This window comes from Anabrus simplex, chromosome 7 (assembly GCF_040414725.1).
Source record: "Anabrus simplex isolate iqAnaSimp1 chromosome 7, ASM4041472v1, whole genome shotgun sequence".
In the NCBI taxonomy this organism is placed as follows: Eukaryota; Metazoa; Arthropoda; class Insecta; order Orthoptera; family Tettigoniidae; genus Anabrus; species Anabrus simplex.
In genome coordinates this window covers 334622135-334645606 of record NC_090271.1, presented here as the reverse complement: position 1 = coordinate 334645606, position 23472 = coordinate 334622135, and the positions used below count along the sequence as shown (strand labels likewise).

The window sequence follows — 23472 nt, the reverse complement described above, 5'->3', positions numbered from 1 at the left end:
TGACTCGCTGACTTTCCTCCTTGCTGTGCTTCGCGTTGCTTGTTGGCGGAGTCTTAGTCTATTGTTGCCCGCCATTAACGTTGGGTCGCTTGACGAAGATGCAACGAAGGCGTGCTTGGTGTCTTCTCTGGGGCTGGAGTTTAGCCCAAACCGTGGATGTGGGTTAAATTAGAGGGCACAGAATCCGTGAGAAATAGAGAACTATCAGCAACCAAAAGACAGCATGGATAAACTAGTAAAGACCTGAATAGATCCAGGCACAAGGCCACCAAGTCACCCATACAGGTACCGGCTGACAGAATTCAACGATAACGAATGCCTACCCAATAACCCCACGTTAAATGAATGACCTGGGTGAAATGACTCGAGTGACTGCCCAGCAACTCACCAACCAGTTCTTGGCAGCAGAGCTCGGTTCATTGTTTTGTGTGCCGTTTGCTCGTATCTTTCCGAAGGTCTGTTGTATCCTTCCTTAAATGTATTCTGCACTTTACTGTATCAGAATGTTGACTGAGTGAAAGAAGGATGGTGTGGTAAAATGATGTAAAACAAAACCTATTGTAAAAGAAATGCATTCGTCTTGTTTATTTTGAATAACTTTTGTTTCATGTGAATTTCAACGCGGAGTTCTGTGCCTTTCCCCTTCTTGCTGTTTTGGTGACTGTTTCAGGTCAAGTGTATGCGGGTGGTAGCCCTCTCACCAGCTGTTATGTTCCGGTGTGAGCTGCCTCCTTGCTTTCCTGTTCTCAGGTGCCTTGTATCTTTTCCTATATTATGTCTTCATAAATTGGTGAGTACTGCATAATTGCGTTAATTCGGAATTTTGTTGTATTATTGTGGATCTTGAAACTGTACCGAGTATTTATTTTCGGACACAAATCAATTGGGTTTGGGATATGAGCATACTACGGTTTGTGGTGTGCTCTCTGTGTTTCGTATGGCTTATCTGTTTTGATATTTTCACTACCTGCGTGTGTCTATTGTCTATTAGTTCGGTGTGCATTAATTTTAATTTCTGCTTGGTGTGCTTATGTGATAATTATTCTTCGTGTGAAGTGCACTTGAAAATATGTTTACGGTGTGATAACGTGTGATAGTTTGTGCTTTAAGAACACTTTATTGTATTATCAGTCCTGGCCTTATAATTCTGTTCTCAGACTTACCATAATAATAATAATTATTATTATTATTATTTCCTAGCATGTGTACTTGTGTGGCATACGTACCAACATACTATATAGGAACCTACTGTTTTAAATATTGTTCTGCTGTGTTGTATCTGGCGTGTGAACCGTATCCTTAATTAACCTAACTTTAAGCTTGACCATCGTGTGTTTACATGTGTGAGCAGTATAGTACCGACATGTATAGTGATTTATTTCGTACTACCATCGTTATTATATAAGGCCTTCTATTTTGATTGTTTCTGGTTTAGTGTGGTTGGCCCATGATCGTGTTACCTGTGTCGTATGTGAATATTTATGGCTAATTCTGACTTATGGCCTGATTGGTATGGTTTTTATGCTAGTACTGCTTTTCCTAAATTTATGGAAACCTAACTGTGGTGAATTATTTAAGGAGGTTTTGAATTGAATATGCACTGTGTTGTATTAGTAACCTTTGCCTTGTAACTATTTCTGAATTATTTAAAGTTATTAATTCTTCTGCGGTAATTTGTGGGTCGACCATATTATTAATTGGTGCGATATCTTGACATGGTATTGGAAATTATACTTTCTGTAGGCGAATTATTCTGGTGATTGGTATTATGATCTAGGACCTGTCGTTGGTGATGTGCTAGTGTTTCTGCTACGCGATGACTAGTCTATGCTGATTGTGAGGCTGGTAGTTGCCTGTGGCATGAATAGTATTCTATTTTTACCCTTTCTCGCGGTTGGTGTGGGTTGGTGAGTTGCTGGGCAGTCACTCAAGTGGGGTTATTGGGTAGGCATTCGTTATCGTTGAATTCTGTCAGCCGGTACCTGTGTGGGTGACCTTGTGCCTGGATCTATTCAGGTCTTTACTAGTTTATCCGTGCTGTCTTTTGGTTGCTGATAGTTCTCTATTTCTCACAGATTCTGTGCCCTACAATACACTACAATAATTTTAAACTATGTTCAGATGTATCGTAATTACAACAGGTTATTACTGCACAAATAGAAATGGAAATTACAATTAAAGTTTGAAATATGCAAGAACTACTCAAAGATTACCAACAAAGCTAAATACGTAGACAGATTATTAGTAGTACTATTTTATCCTACTATGCTGTAACAGAAATGAAAACTGCTGTTTGGTTAAATGCTGAAGGAGCAAGAGGGCTACCATACACAAAGATACACACAAATAGGCCTATACCAGGCAAGATATTATCTAATATAACGTATCCACACCACAGTTTTTAACTGAAATGCGGTTATGTTATTTTTACAGCTGGTAGATTACTATTATTTTTACTACTATGTGGGGCGGAGAATAAAAGTGTCCTGAAATGCTGAAAAATAAGAGGTTGACTACAATAATTTGTCTAAAAATCTTCTACTGAATCTACGCCAGGGAACTGATTTGCCATTATTGGGATATAGGAATCTGATTATCAATTTTTACTCGATGAATAATCAAAGGTGCAAAGTACGAAGTATGCTGGGGACTTGGAATTACAAATTATGGGAATAAAGTAATCAGCTGATTCTTGTATTATTGTTTACTCAGCTACCCTCTGCTCTTAAATCTCGTCAGAATGCAGCAAACAATCGTCAACAATTGAATTGTTGAGCAATTCCACAGTGAAATACCTTGTAATCTCTTTAACTTCTTTTTTTAAATTGAAGTTTACTGGCGTATCATGTTATTTAATTGAATAAGTTATTACCTTCGTGATAGTTTGAATGAATATCTATATGAAATTCCGTGTCTATTGTCTGCTCGAATGTAAAAGCTGCAGAAGTTAGAACTCCTTATTATAATCTAACGAACCTACAGATATTTAAATGTTTAAAAAAAGTTAATATTATTACCACTATTTCCTAAACCTAAATTTGAAACAAAGTATACCTAGCTAGCCTACTTAACCAAGATAGCATAATCTGCTGAACACCAACTGAACTACTTGATATAAAATTCAAATAAATATCACTACTCCCAATTTCTACCAACAAGCACTAAACACCAATATATAATTAGCACTAAATGGATGGATCTCTCTCTCTCTCTCTCTTAACTACTTTATAACTACGATAATGCAAGAGCATTCTCAACAGCCGACCATTCACAAGCGCATCCAACAATGGAAGAATGGTAGAATGGGTGGCTAAATGCCTAGAAAATAGAACTCGGAGAATAAGAGTAGGCGAGACATTATCAGATTCTGTCCTGATTAAGAGGGAGGTTCCGCAAGGAAGTATTATTGGACCTTTATGTTTTCTTGCATATATAAATGATACGAGTAAAGAATTGGAATAACTGATAACGCTTTTTGCAGATGAAGTTATGCTGTATAGAGTAATAAGTAAGTTACAGGATTCTGAGTGACTGCAAAAGGACCTAGAAAATATTGTGAGATGGACAGCAGATAATAGTACTGAAGGTAAACGGGGTGAAAAGTCACGTTGTAAGTTTCATCAAGAGGAAAAGTTCTTTCACATTTAATTACTGTGTTAAAGGGGTGAGAGTACTGTATAAGGGAAGATCTTCATTGGGTTAATCACATTAAGGATGTTGTAGTAAAGATGTAAAGGAGACGGCACATAAGTCACCGGTAAGATCTCTATTATAAAGTATGGTTGCAGTGTATGGGACCCTCACCAGGATTACTTGATTTAAGAACTGGAAAAGATCCAAATGAAAGCAGCATGATTTGTGACAAAAGAGTAGCATTACAGAAATGTTGGGCTGGGAAGACTTGGGAGTAATGAGATGAGCCGCTGGGCTAACAGGTATGTTTTGAGCTGTCAGCAGAGAGAAAGAAGGAAAAATATTAATATGAATATAAAGCTGGAATTCGATTCAAATATGGGCAAATATTTTTTTTTATAGGAAGAGGAATTAGGGATTGGAATAATTTACCAATGGAGATGTTTGATAAATTTCCAAGTTCTTTGAAATTATTTAAGGCTAGGTCACCTGGGTGACAGCCCTAAATGCAGATCAGTGGTGACTGACTGAAGAGAGATTGAAATAAAAGGAGAACTACTGGTATGCAGACTGACAATTAAATGAGAAGATAATCATATGGTCCACTATTTTCAGCTTATCCTTGAAAATAATACAATACAAATACAAAATACAATCTCTCTTAGGATGAAGGAATATCATGGATGCAGAAATGGGACTGGTGGTAAGCACAAAGAAAATTTAAGTATGACTTGGAAACCTCTAAGGTGAACATGGGTAGGAATAAGGGAAGGTAATGGAAAACTTCTAAAGTGGAAGTCTTCAAACATCATCATGGCTGAGGACAACAAGGTCAGTGAGGAGATACAGGCTAGGGTGGAATCTAGGAACAGGTGTTACTTTGCCTTCCAGAAGTTACTGCAACGCTGTCCAGAAGATTGAAACTCACTGTGTATCGGGTTATAATCCATCCAGTTCTACTGTATGCGTGTGAGACGTGGACCATAAACGAGCGGGACAAGAACTTTCTACGGGTGTGGGAGAGAAGGATCTTGATAAAGATCTTTGGCGTGGTTCACTATTAAGGAGAGTGGCGCATCAGGACCAACGAAAAAGTCTATGCCCTGTACGGTGACCTCGAGATAGTCGCAGAGGCCTAAAAGAGGAGACTTCGGTATCTCGGGCACATCTTCAGGATGGACCAGGACCGAGCAACCAAACATCCTGGTGGGGGGAGACCAAGAACAAGATGGACAACGTCTCGAGAGATTTGGAGTTGTTAGGGATCCAGGGGTGGAGAAGGAGAGAGAAGTGGGCAAGCGCTATTGGAGAGGCCACGGTCCTTCATCGGCTGTAGCGTCATGAAACTGAATGAGTGAGGTAGTGTTAACACAAACGAACCAAAAGTAGGCAATGGAAGAAACCTACTTTTGTTCTACATATCTCAAAGGCATCTAAGGTAGTAGTTTCATGGTAAGTATATTTCTGAAGATAATTAATTACATTCTATACTGCAGCAATTAACATAATTCTAGAAACATTATTAATTCTGAGGATCTCTTCTATATCAAATATATTTTACTTCCTATTACCCTTCATTATTGCAGATAATATTTTTATAATACTTTACGAGTGACAGATGACCCTAAAAAAGGAGAAAATATATTGTTATCTTACATGTTCCCATTATTATTCATGTGTACCTATAGTTATTCAAGGTGTAATAAATGAAGTATTAGCTCACCTTTCAGAGATGGTGGAGGGGCAATGCATGTAGAAAATTCTTGTGGTTCAGAACTTTCTCCTTGACCAGTATCATTGGCTGCAGCAATACGAAACCTATATCTTGTCAGCTCATGGAGCCGGTTTACTTTACAACTGTGGCTAGTTCCATGGTATACCGTATAAAAACTGCAACATAAAGGCTACAATTAAAATACATCATAAAGTGATTTTTCTCACCGAAGTAAAGCACTGTTCAGAAAAATTATGTCTAACATGTTACATATTATAAATTATTGTATTTAACAACCAGGTATTTTGTACGAACATCAAGTCTTCAGATATTCCAATTAAAATTTGCCCCTAATGACTAATATAATCAATTTTTTTTTTTTTTTGGCAAGTTGCACCGACACTGATAGGTCTTGTGGCAACGATGGGACAGGAAAGGGCTAGGAGTGGGAAGGAAGTGGCCGTGGCCTTAATTAAGGTACAGCCCCCAGCATTTGCCTGGTGTGAAAATGGGAAACTACGGAAAAGCATCTTCAGGGCTGCTGCATTCCCAATTCTAAATGGGTATATTTCTTTATATTTTCATAATTTTCCATTAACTTAAATATTCTTCATGTACAGTAGTTATGTTACTGCCTTTCTAAACAGTAGAGAGAAATAAATTGCAGGTGGCCACAAGGATCCAGAATATTAAACTACTGTATATTCTATGTAGAGTTCATACGGTAGAAAAAGGTTGCTATTTGAAATACAGTGGAACCTCGGTTCTCCGTTTTTGAAGGGACCACTGGGGAAAAAATGTACAACACGGGAAAAAGGAAAATTCGGGAACGAATGAAAACCATCCACAATTTGGCTGAACATCACAAAAATGAAATATATATACCGGTAATTATAATCTTATAAACACTCCTAAACCAAACTAAACTACAGCCGCAATGGGCCTTTGCCTACCAAGTGACCGCTGCTCAGCCCGAAGGCCTGCAGATTACGAGGTGATGCATGGTCAGCGTGACAAATCCTCTTGGCCATTATTCCTGGCTCTCTAGACCGGGGTCACCATTTCACCATTGAATAGCTCCTCAATTAAAGGTAATCATGTAGGCTGAGTGGACCTGGAACCAGCCCTCATATCCAGGTAAAAGTGCCTAATCTGGCCGGGAATAGAATCCCGGGCCCTCCGAGTAAGGAGCAGGCAAATCAGACCGCGGTGTCGGCTAACATTAATTACCGGTACCGGTATAAGAGTTGAAAATCTCCAAACTTTACTGCGGAAACTTCATCAGTTTCGTGTGAAAACTTCTTTCAGTTCAGCAACTTTGATCAGCCAAACTGTTTGAAAAATCTAGTACACAACGTCAAACCAAACAACGATCAACCACAAGTAGTTTTTAATTCTCTGAAATGAAAATCCACAGCCTGTTTCCAGTCAGTCGACCAGGTCAGGAATGGAATGAATGAAGCCCCCATCTAGCGGCGAGGATAGGATTTGTGCTGGCTGCCGAAGCCTGTTGCACTCCTCTGGGGCAATGATTAATGAATAACGGATGAAATGAAATGATATGGGAGAGTGTAGCTGGAATGAAATATGACAGGGAAAACCGGAGTACCCGGAGATAAACCTGTCCCACCTCCGCTTTGTCCAGCAGAAATCTCACATGGAGTGACCAGGATTTGAACCACGGAACCCAGTGGTGAGAGGCCGACGCGCTGCTGCCTGAGCCAAAGAGACTCTATTTTAATTCTCTAATATAATAAAATAAAGCACATTAGATAGAAAAGCGCCCAACATGATGGCGAAATCCCTTCCTTTTTTAATCTTCCATTGTAATTTGTTCACCGGTATACTGTTCGTAGTCAGTTTCTGGAAATCTTGTACCACGTAAATTAGGCCTACATCAACTTTTAAAGGTAATGTTGAACTCAAGAATATGGTTTTGTATGTAAGTATTGATTCTCACAAGTTCTCGACTTCATTATATTCAATTCTGTCCATCACTAATCACAATCAAATTGGAAAGAGAAAAAAAATCATCAAAACTTCAGAAATTATGGTTATTTGTGACCTTGAGCTCAGCTGAAAAGCACGCTTGCTGTTTAAGTCAGTGAAAACCTACAACCTGTTTTTCAGTCAATGACCGGGTGAGGGATGGAATGAACGAAGCCCCATCTTGCGGCGAGGATAGGAATTGTGCCTGCTGCCAAAGCCTGTCGCACTCCTCTGGGGCAATGATTAATGACTGACAGATGAAATGATAGTGAAGAGTGTTGCTGGAATGAAAGATGACAGGGAAAACCGGAGTACCCAGAGAAAAACCTGTCCTGTCTCCACTTTGTCCAGCACAAATCTCACGGAACCCAGCAGTGAGAGGCCGACGCGCTGCCGTTTGAGCCACGGAGGCTCTATCACCTATCAGAATCCCTTCATAATTTGTATACACTTCAAACCGTGCTCTGATAGGGGAGTTATTAAATATCGTACTGTCATATATAGAACCTGGCCATCCATCCACCAACTAGGATAATTATTCACAAACATTAATAGAAAAATATCCCTTCAGATTGTAGTATATTTCAGCTCTACTGCCTCCAAGATATTTGATTCTTATGTGAGTATGATCTATTGGACCTAAAACTAGGAAAACAGCACATTTCATAGAAGCCTTGGCTAATCTGTTGACGTGCTTCTACTGAAGGCAATGTTCCATACCGCCTTCTCATTGATGCTATCAGTGCAGAAACTCTACACACAATTCTATTAACTGTAGCTTCTGAAATTCCAGCACTGTCTCCAATCATTATGCAAAAAAAGACAGCATAAAGTCTTCAAGTTACCCATATCTGAAGCATGGGAGAAAGAGATAAGTGTTTGTTTGTGGGATATTCCTAATCTCACTCCAATTTTCAGCTACCTTACTAACGACTATAACTTGTGGAGGAATTCTGCACCATACAGATTTTCAAAATCATTATGTCGCAAAAGCTTTCTTTTATCAGAAATGCCTCCAAGTGATTTTCTTCTTATGTGAGTACGATCTATTGCACCTAAAACAACAGGAAAACATCTAAATACAGCAATTCCACATCCAAAGCACAATTCACAGCAGCTATTCTGGAACAGTTAGTAAATGTTAGACCATTTAACAAGGGGCAACATGTAGTAACTTAACATGTAGTTTAACAAATTGTTAATGTTAACATTTGTTGATGAAACACATTTTTTGTTAGTTTGAATGTTAAAATGATTTAACAACTTGTCAAGCAAGTGCTGACAAAACTGGACCTCAAAGACACACACCACATAAGACATAACAGCAAAACTATGAACTCATTGGCACTTATTTTGGATAGACAAGTACCTATCTAATTCTATGACAGATTTTATGCCAGGTGTAAACCTGCATTTTCTTCATTGTTTCACCACATGCTTTTTCAAGGATTGTTATAGTAAAAAAGACAACATAGGAACAAAACATCAGCATAGCAAAAATAATCATACAGAGAGTAAAACTCACCCTGAGGTGACAATAATAACAACTGGCATCTAAATATTTCAAACAATATTAATTTAAACTAAAAAATGAAATGGCGTATGGCTTTTAGTGCCGGGAGTGTCCGAGGACATGTTTGGCTCGCCAGTTGCAGGTCTTTTGATTTGATACCAGTAGGCGACCTGCATGTCCTGATGAGGATGAAATGATGATGAACACGACACCTGCACCCAGCCCTCGTGCCAGCGAAATTAACCAATGATGGTTAAAATTCCCGACACTGCCGGGAATCAAACTCGGGACCCCTGTGACCAAAGGCCTGCATGCTAACCCTTTAGTCATGGAGCTGGACAATTTAAACTAAATTATCAGACTAAAGGAACTTTTCGAACTTACGATGAATACGAGCCATCCGAGCACAGTGGAGATATAGTGACGACTATAAAAGTTTCTACTTACTCTTTCGAGGAATGGTTTTCCATTTCAACTGTGTACTGGGTGAAGTCAGGATTCTTGCCATCACCCCACTTGAGCTTCAGATAGTTATGTCCTATCCCAACACATTCCAGTCTTGGAGGTGCAGGGGGAAGAGGAAGAGTGGACGCTCGCAAGACAGGTGAGAAAGGGCCTGGACCAACACAATTCACAGCCTGAACTCTACACCTAGAATAAAGATATTTGGTTACAGGTTTTCATACCATACCAGGGATCACATACATATACAATTATTTTTCTCTCTTTTTCCTGTTAGCATAATAGCTGCAAGATCTGTCACCTGCTGTGCTCAATACGACACTTCACCTCAATCAATATTATCTGAACTCTGTTGACTGTTTCAAGTCTGGAAACATTTAACCTTGTTCCCCCACTCTCTTTGACATCAGCTGGTGCTTAGTTCCAGAGAAGCACCCACTTTAACCTCAGAAAACAGCCCATACTGTTTTTCTCTATTCTCTATCAACCCCACAACCAGAATCTTGGAACATAACAATCAACTGAGCCACATTTCTTCTCTCTGCCATCAGTCCGTAGTTGTAAGGAAAATTTGGACTCGCACAATTTTTTTTTTTTTAATCTGTGTGCACTTTTACTGGTAAGCTGCTGGTCTACATGTGCTTTCTTAACTTACATGGATTGTAAATTCATATATGTTTTACAAAGCCATTCACTCTCATAATGATAAGATCAGTAATTTCTCGTCACTAGATTGCAGTTTGTTGGGAGAAGAATCAACCAGCCATTTTGATTCCCAGAAAGTCGGTGCTGCACAATACAACTGAGAGCAAATAACCTACTGGATACTTTCAACAACTGCCTTCACAGCCTGTCAGTTAATTTATTTCATGCTATTCTTATTTGTCCCGATTATCACAAGAAGAGAATTGATGTCCTTCCAAATCTGGTCTGTTTACTTATTTTTCCAAATATTCATACGTAGCTTGACAGCTACTTAGCAACAGCATTACGTCCTCACAATACGGGTGTGAATCACGGAAATTGACCAAAGAGTTGAACAACAAACTCCAGACCTTCTTGAACTGTTGTTTGAAGAACATATTAGAAAGGCTAAATATGATATCCAATACTAAGCTTTGGGAAATAACCAATCAAAGACCAATAGTTGAGCAAGTCAAGAAGAGAAGTGGAAATGGATTGGGCACACGCTGAGGCAAGGTGAAGGATCAATTGCAGTGAAATACACAAGGCTGGAGGAGACAAGGTAGACCATAGATGACATGGGGAAGATCTACAGATTGGAGCTTGCAGTTGCGAGAATATGAATTTTTGCACTGGAGTGAATTGCCCCATAAGGGTAAGGTTGTCACATTATTTAAGGAATATACACCAAACAATAAGTGGATATCTGATCACCATGATCTGTCATGTTCAGAAAGTCGCGAAGCAATCAACATCGTTGCAGTTCGCTCCCTACCGGGCAGGTCCCAGGACAACACCCTCTGTTGGCGTTGCCACAGACAGCACGAAACACTTGCCCATGTCCTGTGTGCTTGTCCATTCGGAGATGTTTTAAGGAATAATCGGCACCACCCTCAAAAAGCGACACTATATGGTCTACGAGAAAGTGTCTGGATTGGCAGCAAATGGGAAGCACCAGATGAATAGATATTATTGCCTTTAAATCAGAAAACAAGAACGGAAGGATCATTGACCCAACGGTGCGATCTGAATCGCATTCTGTCAACCGGAAGAAGTGAATTTAGAGAAGAAGAGCATTTATGACCCTACGATCTTGTATTATAAAGAAAAATATAGACTACAAAATATATCAGTCACAGGCTTGATGGTGGGAGCTCGGAGAACAGTTCTTAAATTCTTATCACAGTTTTGGACTTCATTAGGTTTAGAAAAACATCTGTTGACAAACATAGCGGTAGCTGCCATCCGCGCTTCAATATTAATTTTGAGAAACCATTTATACAGACAATAGCATCGTGTGCGTTTATTTACTTCTTAATTCCTTTATGCACTCTGTGTGAAAGACATTTCATATTCCATGCTCACATGGTTTATTACATAGTATTTCTTTTATAACCTGTTAAACAATGATGGCAGATTTGTATTGTCCTAGTGGCAACACTATAATTAGGGAAGTTATAAAATAAATAATAAATAAATTAGCGAATGGGTCTATATACATAACAAAAGAGAGTATAAATGATCCACCTTATATCAATACAAACTGTGTTGTTAATACAAAATCACAACATTTTTATTAGGGACCGGTTTCGATGTCTTTGGACATCATCCTCAGCCATATCTCCTTTCAATACGGACCAAATATGAAGTTTTTAACATTAGATGGGTCTATATAAACAGAAATAATGCTTTTCCACAGCTTACATGCAACACATGTCAAGCTGTCTGGTCTGTAATTATCCACTATATGTTTATCACCCTTTCCTTTATGCACAGGAGCTACTGTAGCAACACTCCATTCATTTAGTTAAAACTTCTTCATGCAAATAGTAATCAAATAACTCATTGCCTTTATTATATCTCCAGAAATCTTATCAATTCCTTTTCTAGTTTTTGAATTTTGTATCTTTTTGTAAAATAACAATATATTATTATATCATTGAAAAGGGTAGAATTTTCTTAGTCTGGTGGTAAAGAAATAATTATGTGCTCTGCATTACATATCAGTATTGCAATAATGCAGTATATGTTGACAATATGGATATAATGTTGTTCATTACAGTTTGTTTAAAACTTGATACTGTTCAGTAGATCTATCCCTGAGAAAAAATCCCAGGTGCATCCCTGATGTTACATGAAGTTCAAAACATAAGTTCAAATTATTATTTTTTTTCCTGAAAAAATAATTCCTCTCAAACTGCATAACAATGTAGTTTATGCAAGAAAAACATGAATGTAGCAAATAATCAATGAGAAGTAAATGTTATTTTTATACCTGTAGGTGGTCATGGGCTGCAGGTTGTGGACGGTGTGCTCCAGCTCAGGTCCCTCCGTACATTCAACACGTTCCCCCACGTCAATGCTATAGTGTAGAATATCAGCTCCATGACAGGCAGGCTCTTGCCAAGACAAGGTAAGGCTGGTTGGGGTGGCAGAGTACCGCAGCTGGGAGATGGCCGCGGGCGATGAAGGGGGCGTCAAGCCGAGACTAGGTGCCGAGAGTGGACTCCAACCTACTGAGTTACTAGCCTACAGAACATAAAAACCATTTTCAGAAATGTTATATATTCTAGGAACATATAATCCTGGGTTCACATTTATTTTGATCAATGCTGAGGATGAGTGCAAGTATTTAGGGGTTGTAGTAAGGATGTACAGGAGAGGGTATATAAGTCCCTGGTAAGACCATGGTTAGAGTATGACTCCACTGTAGGGGACCCTCACCAGGACTACTTGATAAAACAACTGGAAAAAATTCAAAGGAAAGCAGCAGAGTTTGTTCTGGGTGATTTTTAACAAAGAAGTAGTGTACCGAGAATGTTGCGAACTTTGGGTTGGGAAGACCTGGGAGTGGTACTGAGCTCGATAGCTGCAGTCGCTTAAGTGCGGCCAGTATCCTGTATTTGGGAAATAGTGGGTTCGAACACCCCTGTCGGCAGCCCTGAAGATGGTTTTCCGTGGTTTCCCATTTTCACACCAGGCAAATGCTGGGACTGTAACATAATTAAGGCCACGGCCGCTTCTTCCCAGTCCTAGCCCTTTCTTGTCCCATCGTCGCCATAAATAAGACCTATCTGTGTCAGTGCGACATGAAGCCAATAGCAAAAAAAAAGACTTGGGAGTAAGGAGACGAGATGCTCGACTGTGAGGTATGTTTAAAAATAGGAGAGGATTTCCACCAATCAATACTTATTTATTGTATATATTAAATTACAGGACCGGTTTCGACCTCATATTCAAGGTCATCTTCAGCTGAACCATACATACATGTTTATATAATGAAGCTTTGATTAAGATTGTGGTGTTGAAGGAATGCCATATGATGATGATGTACATTTAGTTACATACAAATGGGGCACGTCTTAGCGTGAACTGGCGTATATGTCATTCTGTACAATATTGCAACTGTATGTCTAAAATGTTGAAGGTCTTAAAACTAGTGTATAAAACACGTCTTTTCCTAAACTAACTTATATATATATGTACAAGATAAAAACAATATATAAAAACACTTCATGCATATGAACATTCGTTCTTGCTTGGTGGTCAATACATCGACTAACTTCCGTATTTAAGTCTTATTCACAGTTGTGCACTTCAGCTGCTATTCTTAGAGTTTGTAAAATTGCATGGATAAAAGTTTTGTCTTCCTGTGCGTATGTGAGATAAAACACTTTCAATTTAAAATAGGTGCCAAATGTATGGATGAAATTCAAGTAAAATATGTTCAGCTCTGCTGTGTGTGTTGCCCTTTTATTAGAACCAATTCATGTTGTCTTTTTGGCGTCCGTAAATTTGGATGACATTGGTTTCAAAGTAGTGGCTCCTTTCCCATTTGTAGCTGTGCAATGATGTTATGTTTATCTGTGGAAGATAAGATTGAGTTATAAGTGATATTGTGTGGAGGAATGTCTAAGGGTTATGTGTGTGAATTGGAATATGTACTTACTGTTGTTGGTGTAGCTGAGTTGTGTTTGACGTGCGAGCTTGTAATGTACTACTTCGTGTTCTTCTTGGGCTTATACTAGCTGCTGTGAGGGGAAGGGAAGGAGGGGTAGGGAGAGTTGTTGTTGTGGGGGTAGGGATGGAGCTGGGTGTGTTGTTTGGTGTTTTTCTGTTGCTTGTTGCGTTCTGTTTATCGATTAACTTAAGGTAAGGGTTTTTTAGGGCGGGGATAACTGTATTGAAGATGATGTTAGTTTTTTCTGTGATTTCATTTATGTTGTAATTTGGATTGGTATACTGATCTAAAGTGATGTAAAATTCTTCTGTTATGTTGACAGAAGAATGTTTAGGATTTGCATATCGTTATCGATGTTTGTGAAACTGTGTTTATAGTCTGCGACATGTTGTCCTATTGAGGAAAAATGATTGTGTTTCACTGCGTTTATGTGTTCGTTATATCGGGTTAGGAAGTTTCTACCGGTACGTCCGATATAGCTGGTCTCGCAGTTATTACATTTGATGCGGTATACCCCTGAGTGGTTGTATTTGTTGTTGCTGTTGATTGTCCTGACATTGTGTATGATGTTGGTACTATTGTGTGTAGTTCTGAATGCTATTCTTAGGTTATGTTTTTTAAAAATATTAGTTATGGGGTATATGTGTACATTATTGAAAGTGAATAGTGCATAGTCTTTCTTGGGTTCGTTTGCTTTTGTTAGTTTGGTTTTGGGTTGGGATTTTATTTTATGAATGATTTTGTTAACCATGTCTTTCTTGAATCCATTGTTTTTAGCTATGTCATGAATTAATTGTAATTCTTTGTTTAGATCTTCTTTTGTTAACGGTATATTGAATGCTCTGTGTATCATGCTATAGTAGGCTGCTCTTTTGTGTATGTTGGGGTGAACGGAATCCATTTTAATTGTATTTGAGGTATGCGTGGGTTTTCTGTATATTCTGTAAGAAAGGTGGTCATCATGTCTAGTTGTCGTTATGTCCAGGTAGTTCAGTTTGTGATTGTTTTCGGATTCCATGGTAAATTTCATATGGGAATCTATTGTATTGAGTTTATCTAATATATCAGTTTCATTTGTGGACCTATTGTCGAGGATAATAAAGATATCATCAACAAATCTACACCAAAAAAATATATGGTCTATTTTGTTGATGAATGTGTGCTCTAAATAGTCTATGTAAATTTCGGCAATTATACCAGAAGCGGGAGATCCCATTGGTAAACCCTGTTGGTGATAGATAGTATCATGGAATTTAAAGTAGTTGTTACTAATGGCAAAATTAAGTAATTTAATGAACTCTTCTATTTCCAAAGTGCTTAGATTGCTATGATTTTTTAGGTTAGATTCAATAATTTCTATTGTTCGTTTTGTGGGAATGTTTGGGTACATGTTTATTATGTCAAATGATGCGAGTTTGTGATATGGTTCAATCTTTAATCCTTTTGTCCTATTACAAAATTCTATTGAGTTCCGTACTGTTTTATTAGCTAAGAATACGTAGTGCTTTTTGAGAAATCGTTGAATAAATTGCGAAAGTTTATAGGTTGGGCTTGCTCTGTAGTTAATAATAGGTCTCATTGGAATATGGTCTTTGTGTATTTTGGGATAAGCTTTAGCAGTAGGTATTTGAGGATTCATTGCTATAAGTTTAGAGGATTCTACTTCTGTTAAAAGAAAGTGTGTATTTTTTAATAAGGTTTTGAGGTTCCTTTGTATGTTATTGGTCGGGTCTTTACGTTTGATGAGGAAAGTATTATCTTGAAAACATTCTTTGGTTTTCAATATGTATTGGTCTTTGTCGATAATAACTGTGGTATTGCCCTTATCGGCTTTCGTTATTAGTAGATTATTCTGTTTTATCTTGTCTTTGAGTTTGTTTATGTGTACTTTATTGGTTGATTTATTATTTTGGGAGTTACTGTGAATTTTGTCAATATATTGTGGGAGCCTTTTTTTAATATCATATCTGACTTCGTCTCGTAGCTCATGTGGGATTTTCTGTATGGCGTTTTCTATTTCGGTGATAGTAGTTGTAATGTTCTGGAAAGTTGATGTGTTACCCCAATTGTGCTTGGGTCCCTTGCTCAAGATAACAGTTTCCATTTCGTTAAAAGACGTATTTGTGAGATTTTTTACGGGTGGGTGGAATTTGTGTTCAGTGATTTCATTGGGAAAGGTAGGAGAGTTCGTGTTCGGAGTTTCGGTTTTTGGGTTTGGTTTGGATGGTTTAAGTGCTTCTAACTTCTTATTTAGTGTATTCTGTTTTTTGGTGGCTAAGTTCCTGATTTTTTCTGTCGTGATCTGCTGAAAATTATCCCAATATGTGGTAACTCGTTAGATGCCTTTAAATGTATTCGGTATAGTTCGTTGTTAAGATGTTGTTTTTTACGGTATAAAAACTTTATAGATTACGATGTGAGGTATGTTTCGAGCTGTCAGTGGTGAGTTGGCGTGGAATGATGTAAGTAGAAGAATATGCTTTAGTGGGACTTTTAAAAGTAGGAAAGATCATAATACGAAGATAAAGTTGGAATTCAAAAGGACAGATTGGGGCAAATATTCATTTATAGGAAGAGGAGTAAGGGCTGCGAATAAATTATCAAGGGAATTGTTCAATAAATTTCCAAGTTCTTTGAAAATGTTTAAGAAATTAACTAGGTAAACAATCGATAGGGGATCTGCCACCTGGGCAACCGCCCTAAATGCACCGACTGACTGAATTATTGATTGATTGATTGATTGATTGTTTGATTTATTGATTGATTGATTGATTGATTGAAATAGTTTAAAATCTCTCTCCTCTTTTTGTTGCTTGATCAATTACACTGGTCAACAAAATTGAAGCTTTTGTATGTATGTCAGAACAAAACTGACAGATAACTTAGAAGAACTGGTTCCAATTCTCAGGCAACAAGCTGAAAATTTAGCCCCATTGAACACACGTAAAAGACATGCCTGGTGGACCTCAGAATGTGACAAAATTCATGAAGAAAGACATCAGACATGGTTAGAATTTCAAACACACAAAACAGAAGAAAGTGCAACCAACCTCAAAAATATCAGGAAAAAGTTCACACAAATTATCAGGCAAACCAAGAGACAATCACAGAAAGATCTAATCAACTCAATAGAAGGAAACTATCACAAAACCAATTCCAGAGACTTTTACAAAATGTTTGGAAGACAAGTACAAAAATTTGCCCCACCCACATTAATACTGAAAAGTGAGGACGGAAAAATGACACATAATGACAAGGAAAATGCTGAAATCATTGCAAAAGCATTCATTAAACTTTTGAATTGTGAAGAACCCCAGAAACGTTTAGCAATTAATACAGACACGCCCATCAAAACCCCGCCTGAACTCATAAATCCCCCAACAATCCAAGAGGTGGAAACAGCATTCAAGGAGTTGAAAAATTATAAGGCATGCGGAGAAGACCAAGTTTTCGGAGAAATGTGGAAATATGCCAGTGATACAGTTCGAACATCCTTACACATGGCTCTAACAAAAATCTGGATAACAGAAAAGTTCCCCGAACATTGGACCACAGCCATAATCCACCCACTCCAAAAAAAAGGAGATAAAAGCAATCCAGATAATTACAGAGGTATCTCTCTCTTAGACTGCACATACAAGATTTTCTCCAGAATCCTATACAGGAGGATCAGAGAGCAACTAGAGGAAGAATTAGGTGAATAGCAAGGAGGCTTCAGACCTTGGAGAAGCTGTGCAGAACAAATCATCGCTTTAAAATTAGCCATAGCATATTACAAGAAGCAAAACAAACCTCTTGCAATAATCTTCGTGGACTTTAAAAAAGCTTATGACTGTATCCATAGACCTTCAATGTTGAAAATATTAAGAAACTTTGGGCCCCATCCAAAATTAATCAAATTGATTGAACTTACCTTAACCAACACTAAATCAAAAGTCAAGTTCAGAGGGGAATTCTCTGAGCCATTCATCATAAAAACAGGCTTAAGACAAAGAGATTGCTTGTCACCACTGCTGTTCAACTGTGCCTTGGAATATATAATGAGGGAATGGTACAAGAGTAACCCAAAGAACATCCGAATTGGAAGACCCAAAGACAACATAAGTTTAAATTGCCTAGGATTTGCTGATGACCTTGCTCTCTTGTCCAACAATATTCAGGAAACCAGACAACAAGTTATATCACTACAGGAAATAGCACAGAAAATTGGTCTTGGAATATCTTTTGAAAAGACAGTTATCATGTTTACTGACCCACCACTCATAAACAAAATTGCCATAGGAAACCAAGAAATCAAAATTGTAGATAAATTTAAATATCTGGGAGAAATCATAACATATAACCTCAATGAAGAGCCAGCATGGCATAACAGAATAAATAAACTGACCAGAGCACAATATGTCACCAAGAATACCTACAAAAAAAAAGGCCTGTCAATAGCAACAAATTAAAACATTACAAAACAGTCATTCAACCAGAAATAACATACGCAAGCGAAACCATCTTCAAAACAACTAACACTGCACAAATAGACAAAATACTCAAGATAGAGAGAAGAATCATTAGAACGTGCATCAACAAATCGTACCAAAAAGATGGACACTGGAGAGTAGCTTCTAGTGAAACAGTCTACAAGGAAACAGAACCAGTAATGAGCACAATCAGGAAGAAACGCATTTCGTTTTTTGGATATCTAATCAGGACACCAGAGAACAGGATCATCAGGAGAATAATAGAAAAATTATGGAATAGTAAGTGCAACATTAAGTGGATTACAAAGACCTAAGAAATAAAACCGACAAAATCAAGAAACACACAGACAAGCAAACCAGACTGCAAATCAGAATCAACAAACAGACAATAGGAAGGGTGATTTCCGATGAAGAAAGAAGGATAAGATCAGAGAGAATGAAGAAGTACTGGGCTGACAGGAAACTAAAAAATTCTTTGTATAAAGTTGGCTGGAGTGGTCCAATGAAGGCCATAAAATGTAAAATGTAAATAAATAAAAAGGGAAACAATGGGTGATTCCTAGTTTATTTTTCTGTGCTGTTTTTACAGAACTTTTCCATCGCCTAGGGTTTTTGAGTAACACATGTCGAACATTTCTTGTATCTACACAGTATAATATTATACGTATCTCAACTGAAATTACATTTACTTTGCTAAATGCATGTGAAGTAGATTTTTGGCTGTACTTCACTTCAGTGCCCAACAGTAATCTGTCAACATATTTGGACCCCATTTGCCATGTTAGCAACTTTCAATTCCCATGATGTCCCAGTAGAAATGCTCCCCATGTTTGTTGTTCACAGCCCCTAGGCTTTCAGGGAAGAAATCGAGATGGGAGTGCATAAAATGTATTTTTAAGGACATATTACATCCCACGGTCTTGTAGTTCTCAATCAACTCACTCACAAGTTCTCAGATTTGAAGTTTCCTGGAAAGTAGTGATGGAATAATCTAACACAAAATAATTGCTTGTTTGATTATCTCATTTTATTTGGTTATTTTGATTATTTTTCCTTCGATTATTTTTATGATTATTCATTTCAATTTCCATTTGAATGAAAAATAATCTTAATGTAGTCATCAACTAATCAATCTCATTAAAGGGAAATAACAATTACTTTTTTTTTGCTAGGGGCTTTACGTCGCACTGACACAGGTAGGTCTTATGGCGACGATGGGATAGGAAAGGCCTAGGAGTTGGAAGGAATCGGCCGTGGCCTTAATTAAGGTACAGCCCCAGCATTTGCCTGGTGTGAAAATGGGAAACCACGGAAAACCATCTTTTAGGGCTGCCAATAGTGGGATTCAAGCCTACTATCTCCCGGATGCAAGCTCACAGCCGCACGCCTCTACGTGCGCGGCCAACTCGCCCGTTAAACAATTACTAATCTCCATTCCCTTCCTGAAAGCATGTGGGTAGGACGAACGGTCTCTGGTAAGCCTTCCGAAAATAATAAGAAAGAACGTTTACTCCACACATATGAATGAGTCATGCATTCAGATGTCATTACTTAAAATGCATAGATTAATAAATTTCATATCGTGCCCATGCGGTTATATGAAGCGCAATGCTATAACTTTATTGTAATTTACGGTGAAAGGGGATAAAACCATAAGAAAAATCTCTGAATTATTAGTAGTTTTTTCTTGACATGATGTTTCTTTTACTGGGCTGTAGAAAAGCTCTAAGATGCATAATTATTCCCACCTTAAACACAGGAAAGGGTTAAACCTCAACTATTCATTTCTTGGAATTACAGCTACGGACTTGCCTGGAGAGTGAAGGCCTACTTTCCATGTTGGATTAAATAGGTACAGTTATCTTCGGGCATCAACAGGAAATGGCCAGTTTATACCCAGAAAGTGCTGTGAGTGGTTCACTGTGGTTTACTACTTTACTGTGAACTAGCATTCTTATGAACTGCTGTTATTCCAAGTAGTTTTAATAATTTATTTGTGAACAAAAATGTCCTTTTCCAAACGTAGAAAAGTGGATAGTGAATGGCGTGTTTTTAAAGAAAAACGGACTGACGATTACTTTTGTATTGAGAATAGTTGGAAAATAATGTGTCTGATATGCAAGGAAAATATCTCAGTTTTTAAAGCATACAACATCAGGCGGCATTATAATTCGAAGCACAAATCTGTATATAATAAATATGATGGGGTATTACGAAAGGAAAAGATTTCAAATTTAATGAAAGGTCTCACCGCTCAAAAACAGACGTTCACAAAACAGATCGAGTAAAATATAGCTGCAGTCTGCGCTAGTTATAAAGTTGCCCATTTATTAGCTGCGAAAGGGAAACCATTTTCTGATGGTGAGTTTGTGAAGAATTGTATACATACTTTCTGTAATAGAAGAAATGTGTCCTGAAAAGAAACAACTGATAAATTCGGTCAACTTATCACGGAGCACAATGATGAAAAGAAAAGAAGAACTCGAGGCTAATTTGTGCTCACAACTACATGAAAAATCTAATTTAAATCATTCGAGTGCTATTCGTTGGCTTTGGATGAGAGTAATGACGTCTGTGATACAGCACAACTTTTAACTTTTATTAATGGGATTCACAAAGCGTATGAAATAACAGGTGCTGGCATCTTTAACACATTGACAACTGGCTCCGGAGTTTTCCGTAGTACTGTGGCCAGCGGTTGACAACGGGCCCCGGAGAACTCCGTTTTCACACACGGATATCGTTTGTAGCTTGTTGTGCTATCTGTTGGCTATAATTTTAACTACTTTCAATCATATCATGGAGTAGAGGGATCGTAGATTTTACTGTCGATGTATTTTTTATTGTACGATTGTTGTAGCCATGGAAACTTTGTATATACTTGGGTATTCTTAAGCGCTGAGAATCATTGTACAAGATGGCGCGCTCATGGCAACGACGACAAACTATTTCAATATTTATATGCAGATTCATTAACTGATGTGCCACATGGGTGATGAGCACTGAGAATTCTCGTAGTTTCCAGCCGACAGTAGGTGATAGCCAACAGTATGCGACTGGCTATGAGAATTCTCACTTTATGCACCTTGTATTTTCTTGATTATTGATGAAATTGTGGGCGAGATTATGAGTTCCAAACGGTGTAGTCATGGAATATAAATTATTGCTGCATCTTTCTTTTTTAAAACCTTCATGTTTAAAAAAATGTTGGATATTTAGAGCTATTCCCTGCAGCACCCACGCTGATGTCAACATGGCGAGGCGTATTCAGTTGCTGATGGTACCGATAGTTGTGATTAATTATTTATAATAGGTACCGAGTGACAGTGAATTAGGTATTTCTAATTTTTTTAAAAAAAGGTATTTCTAATGATTAATGGCTAACACTAACAGGGAGTAACCATAAAGAGGAATCTTTGCATACTTGAAAACAATGAGTATACAAATGGCAAAAATACGACACTCATACTACACTGTGCTTAGAAAGACTATTGAATGGAGCCACAAACGGCATTGCTTTGAAAAGTATCACAACGTACAGACTACAAAGCAACCTAGTGAGTACATGTTCCAAGTTTGAGGTCAATATCTTGAATACATTTCGAGTTACAGTGGTTTGAGTGCAGCAGTGTAATTTCTTTTTTGGAGGCTTGAACTATCTGGTCTGCATGGAGTAGCAGCTTCTGTTCGGCGCCCGTCGTGTGTTAAGAAGCATCTTTGGAACTACAACAGGTGAGGATTTGTTTCTCCAACTTAGTGAAATACTGAAGGATCTCGATTTAGGATGGGATGGATTGGCAGCTATAACAGCAGATGGAACAAGGAATATGATTGGTACAAAAACTGGATTGATTGGAAGAATAAGAAACGAATTTACTAACAGAAATACTGATATGCCTCTTGAGTTACACTGCATTATTCATCAAGTGCTATGTGGAAAAGTATTAAATTTACAACATGTGATGAACACAGGGACATCTACAATTAATTATATTCGATCGATGGACTCAATCATCGGCAGTTCCAGTCATTTTTGGCTGAAATTGATTGTGATCATGGCTTAGTCATGGTAATATATTGAAACACTTCTTTCATCTTCTTGAAGAAATAAGCACATTTATGAACATGAAACAGAAAGAAGTGACAGAATTTGGGGACGAAAACTGGATGTGGGTTTTAGCAATGCTCACAGATTTAACACAACATTTAGATATTTTGAATAAGGGATTACAAGGGAAAGGCGTGCTTTTAAATGAAGTGTATAGTAATGTGTTAGCGTTCCAAAATAAATTGAAATTATTTCAACCACAATTAGAGAAGGGCATGTTCCCACACTTTTCATGTTGTACTGAGCTTCAAGAAGCGAACTCAAACAGTTCAGTGCCATATGATCGGTTTATTAAGTTGATTGACCTACTGAAGAATGAGTTTGAAACCAGATTTAAAGACCTTTCTGTGAATGCGGAGAAAATTAATTTGTTCGAAAATTCATTCGCGGTGATGCACCTGTGCAACTGCAGATCAAATTAATTGAAGTTCAGTGTTGTTCTCAATTAAGGGACAAGTTCGCGGAAGGAAAACTTATTAACTTTTACAGGGTGCTTAGTAACGAAAAAATTCCAGCTTTCTTAAAATTTACAAGAAAATTCTTGAGCACGTTTGCGAGTACTTATATTTGTGAACAAACATTTTCAAAAATGAAGTTTATAAAATCAAAATTACGTTTCAGAAATAACAACAATTACATTTCCTTCACAAAACTGTAATTGTAAAATTCAAGTTCTCAGTTGAATACATAAATACAAGCTTTATTTAAAGAAAGAATGTAATCCTTCGTTCCTTTCAGGTGTCAATTACCAGGCGAGTTGGCCGTGCGGTTACGGACGCGCAGCTATGAGCTTGCGTCCGGGAGATAGTGGGTTTGAACAGCACTGTTGGCAGCCCTGGAGATGTTTTTTTCCTTTGGTTTCCCATTTTCATAACAGGCAAATGCTGGGGCTGTACCTTAATTAAGACTACGACCACTTCCTTTCCACTCCCAGGC

General features: G+C 37.9%; 1 protein-coding gene across 3 annotated transcripts in view; it reads right to left on the bottom strand.

Annotated features, from left to right (window-relative positions):
• The window catches only part of LOC136877620 (fibronectin type-III domain-containing protein 3a), a 384749-nt gene that overhangs the window by 11264 nt on the left and 350013 nt on the right, over window positions 1-23472 (bottom strand). For all 3 annotated transcript variants that reach the window (XM_067151798.2, XM_067151799.2, XM_067151801.2), the window contains 3 exons: window positions 12271-12524; window positions 9297-9500; window positions 5357-5523 (listed from right to left, as the gene is read on the bottom strand). In XM_067151798.2, the coding sequence (XP_067007899.1) occupies window positions 5357-5523; window positions 9297-9500; window positions 12271-12524 (625 nt within the window). The remainder of the gene's footprint in view (window positions 1-5356; window positions 5524-9296; window positions 9501-12270; window positions 12525-23472) is intronic.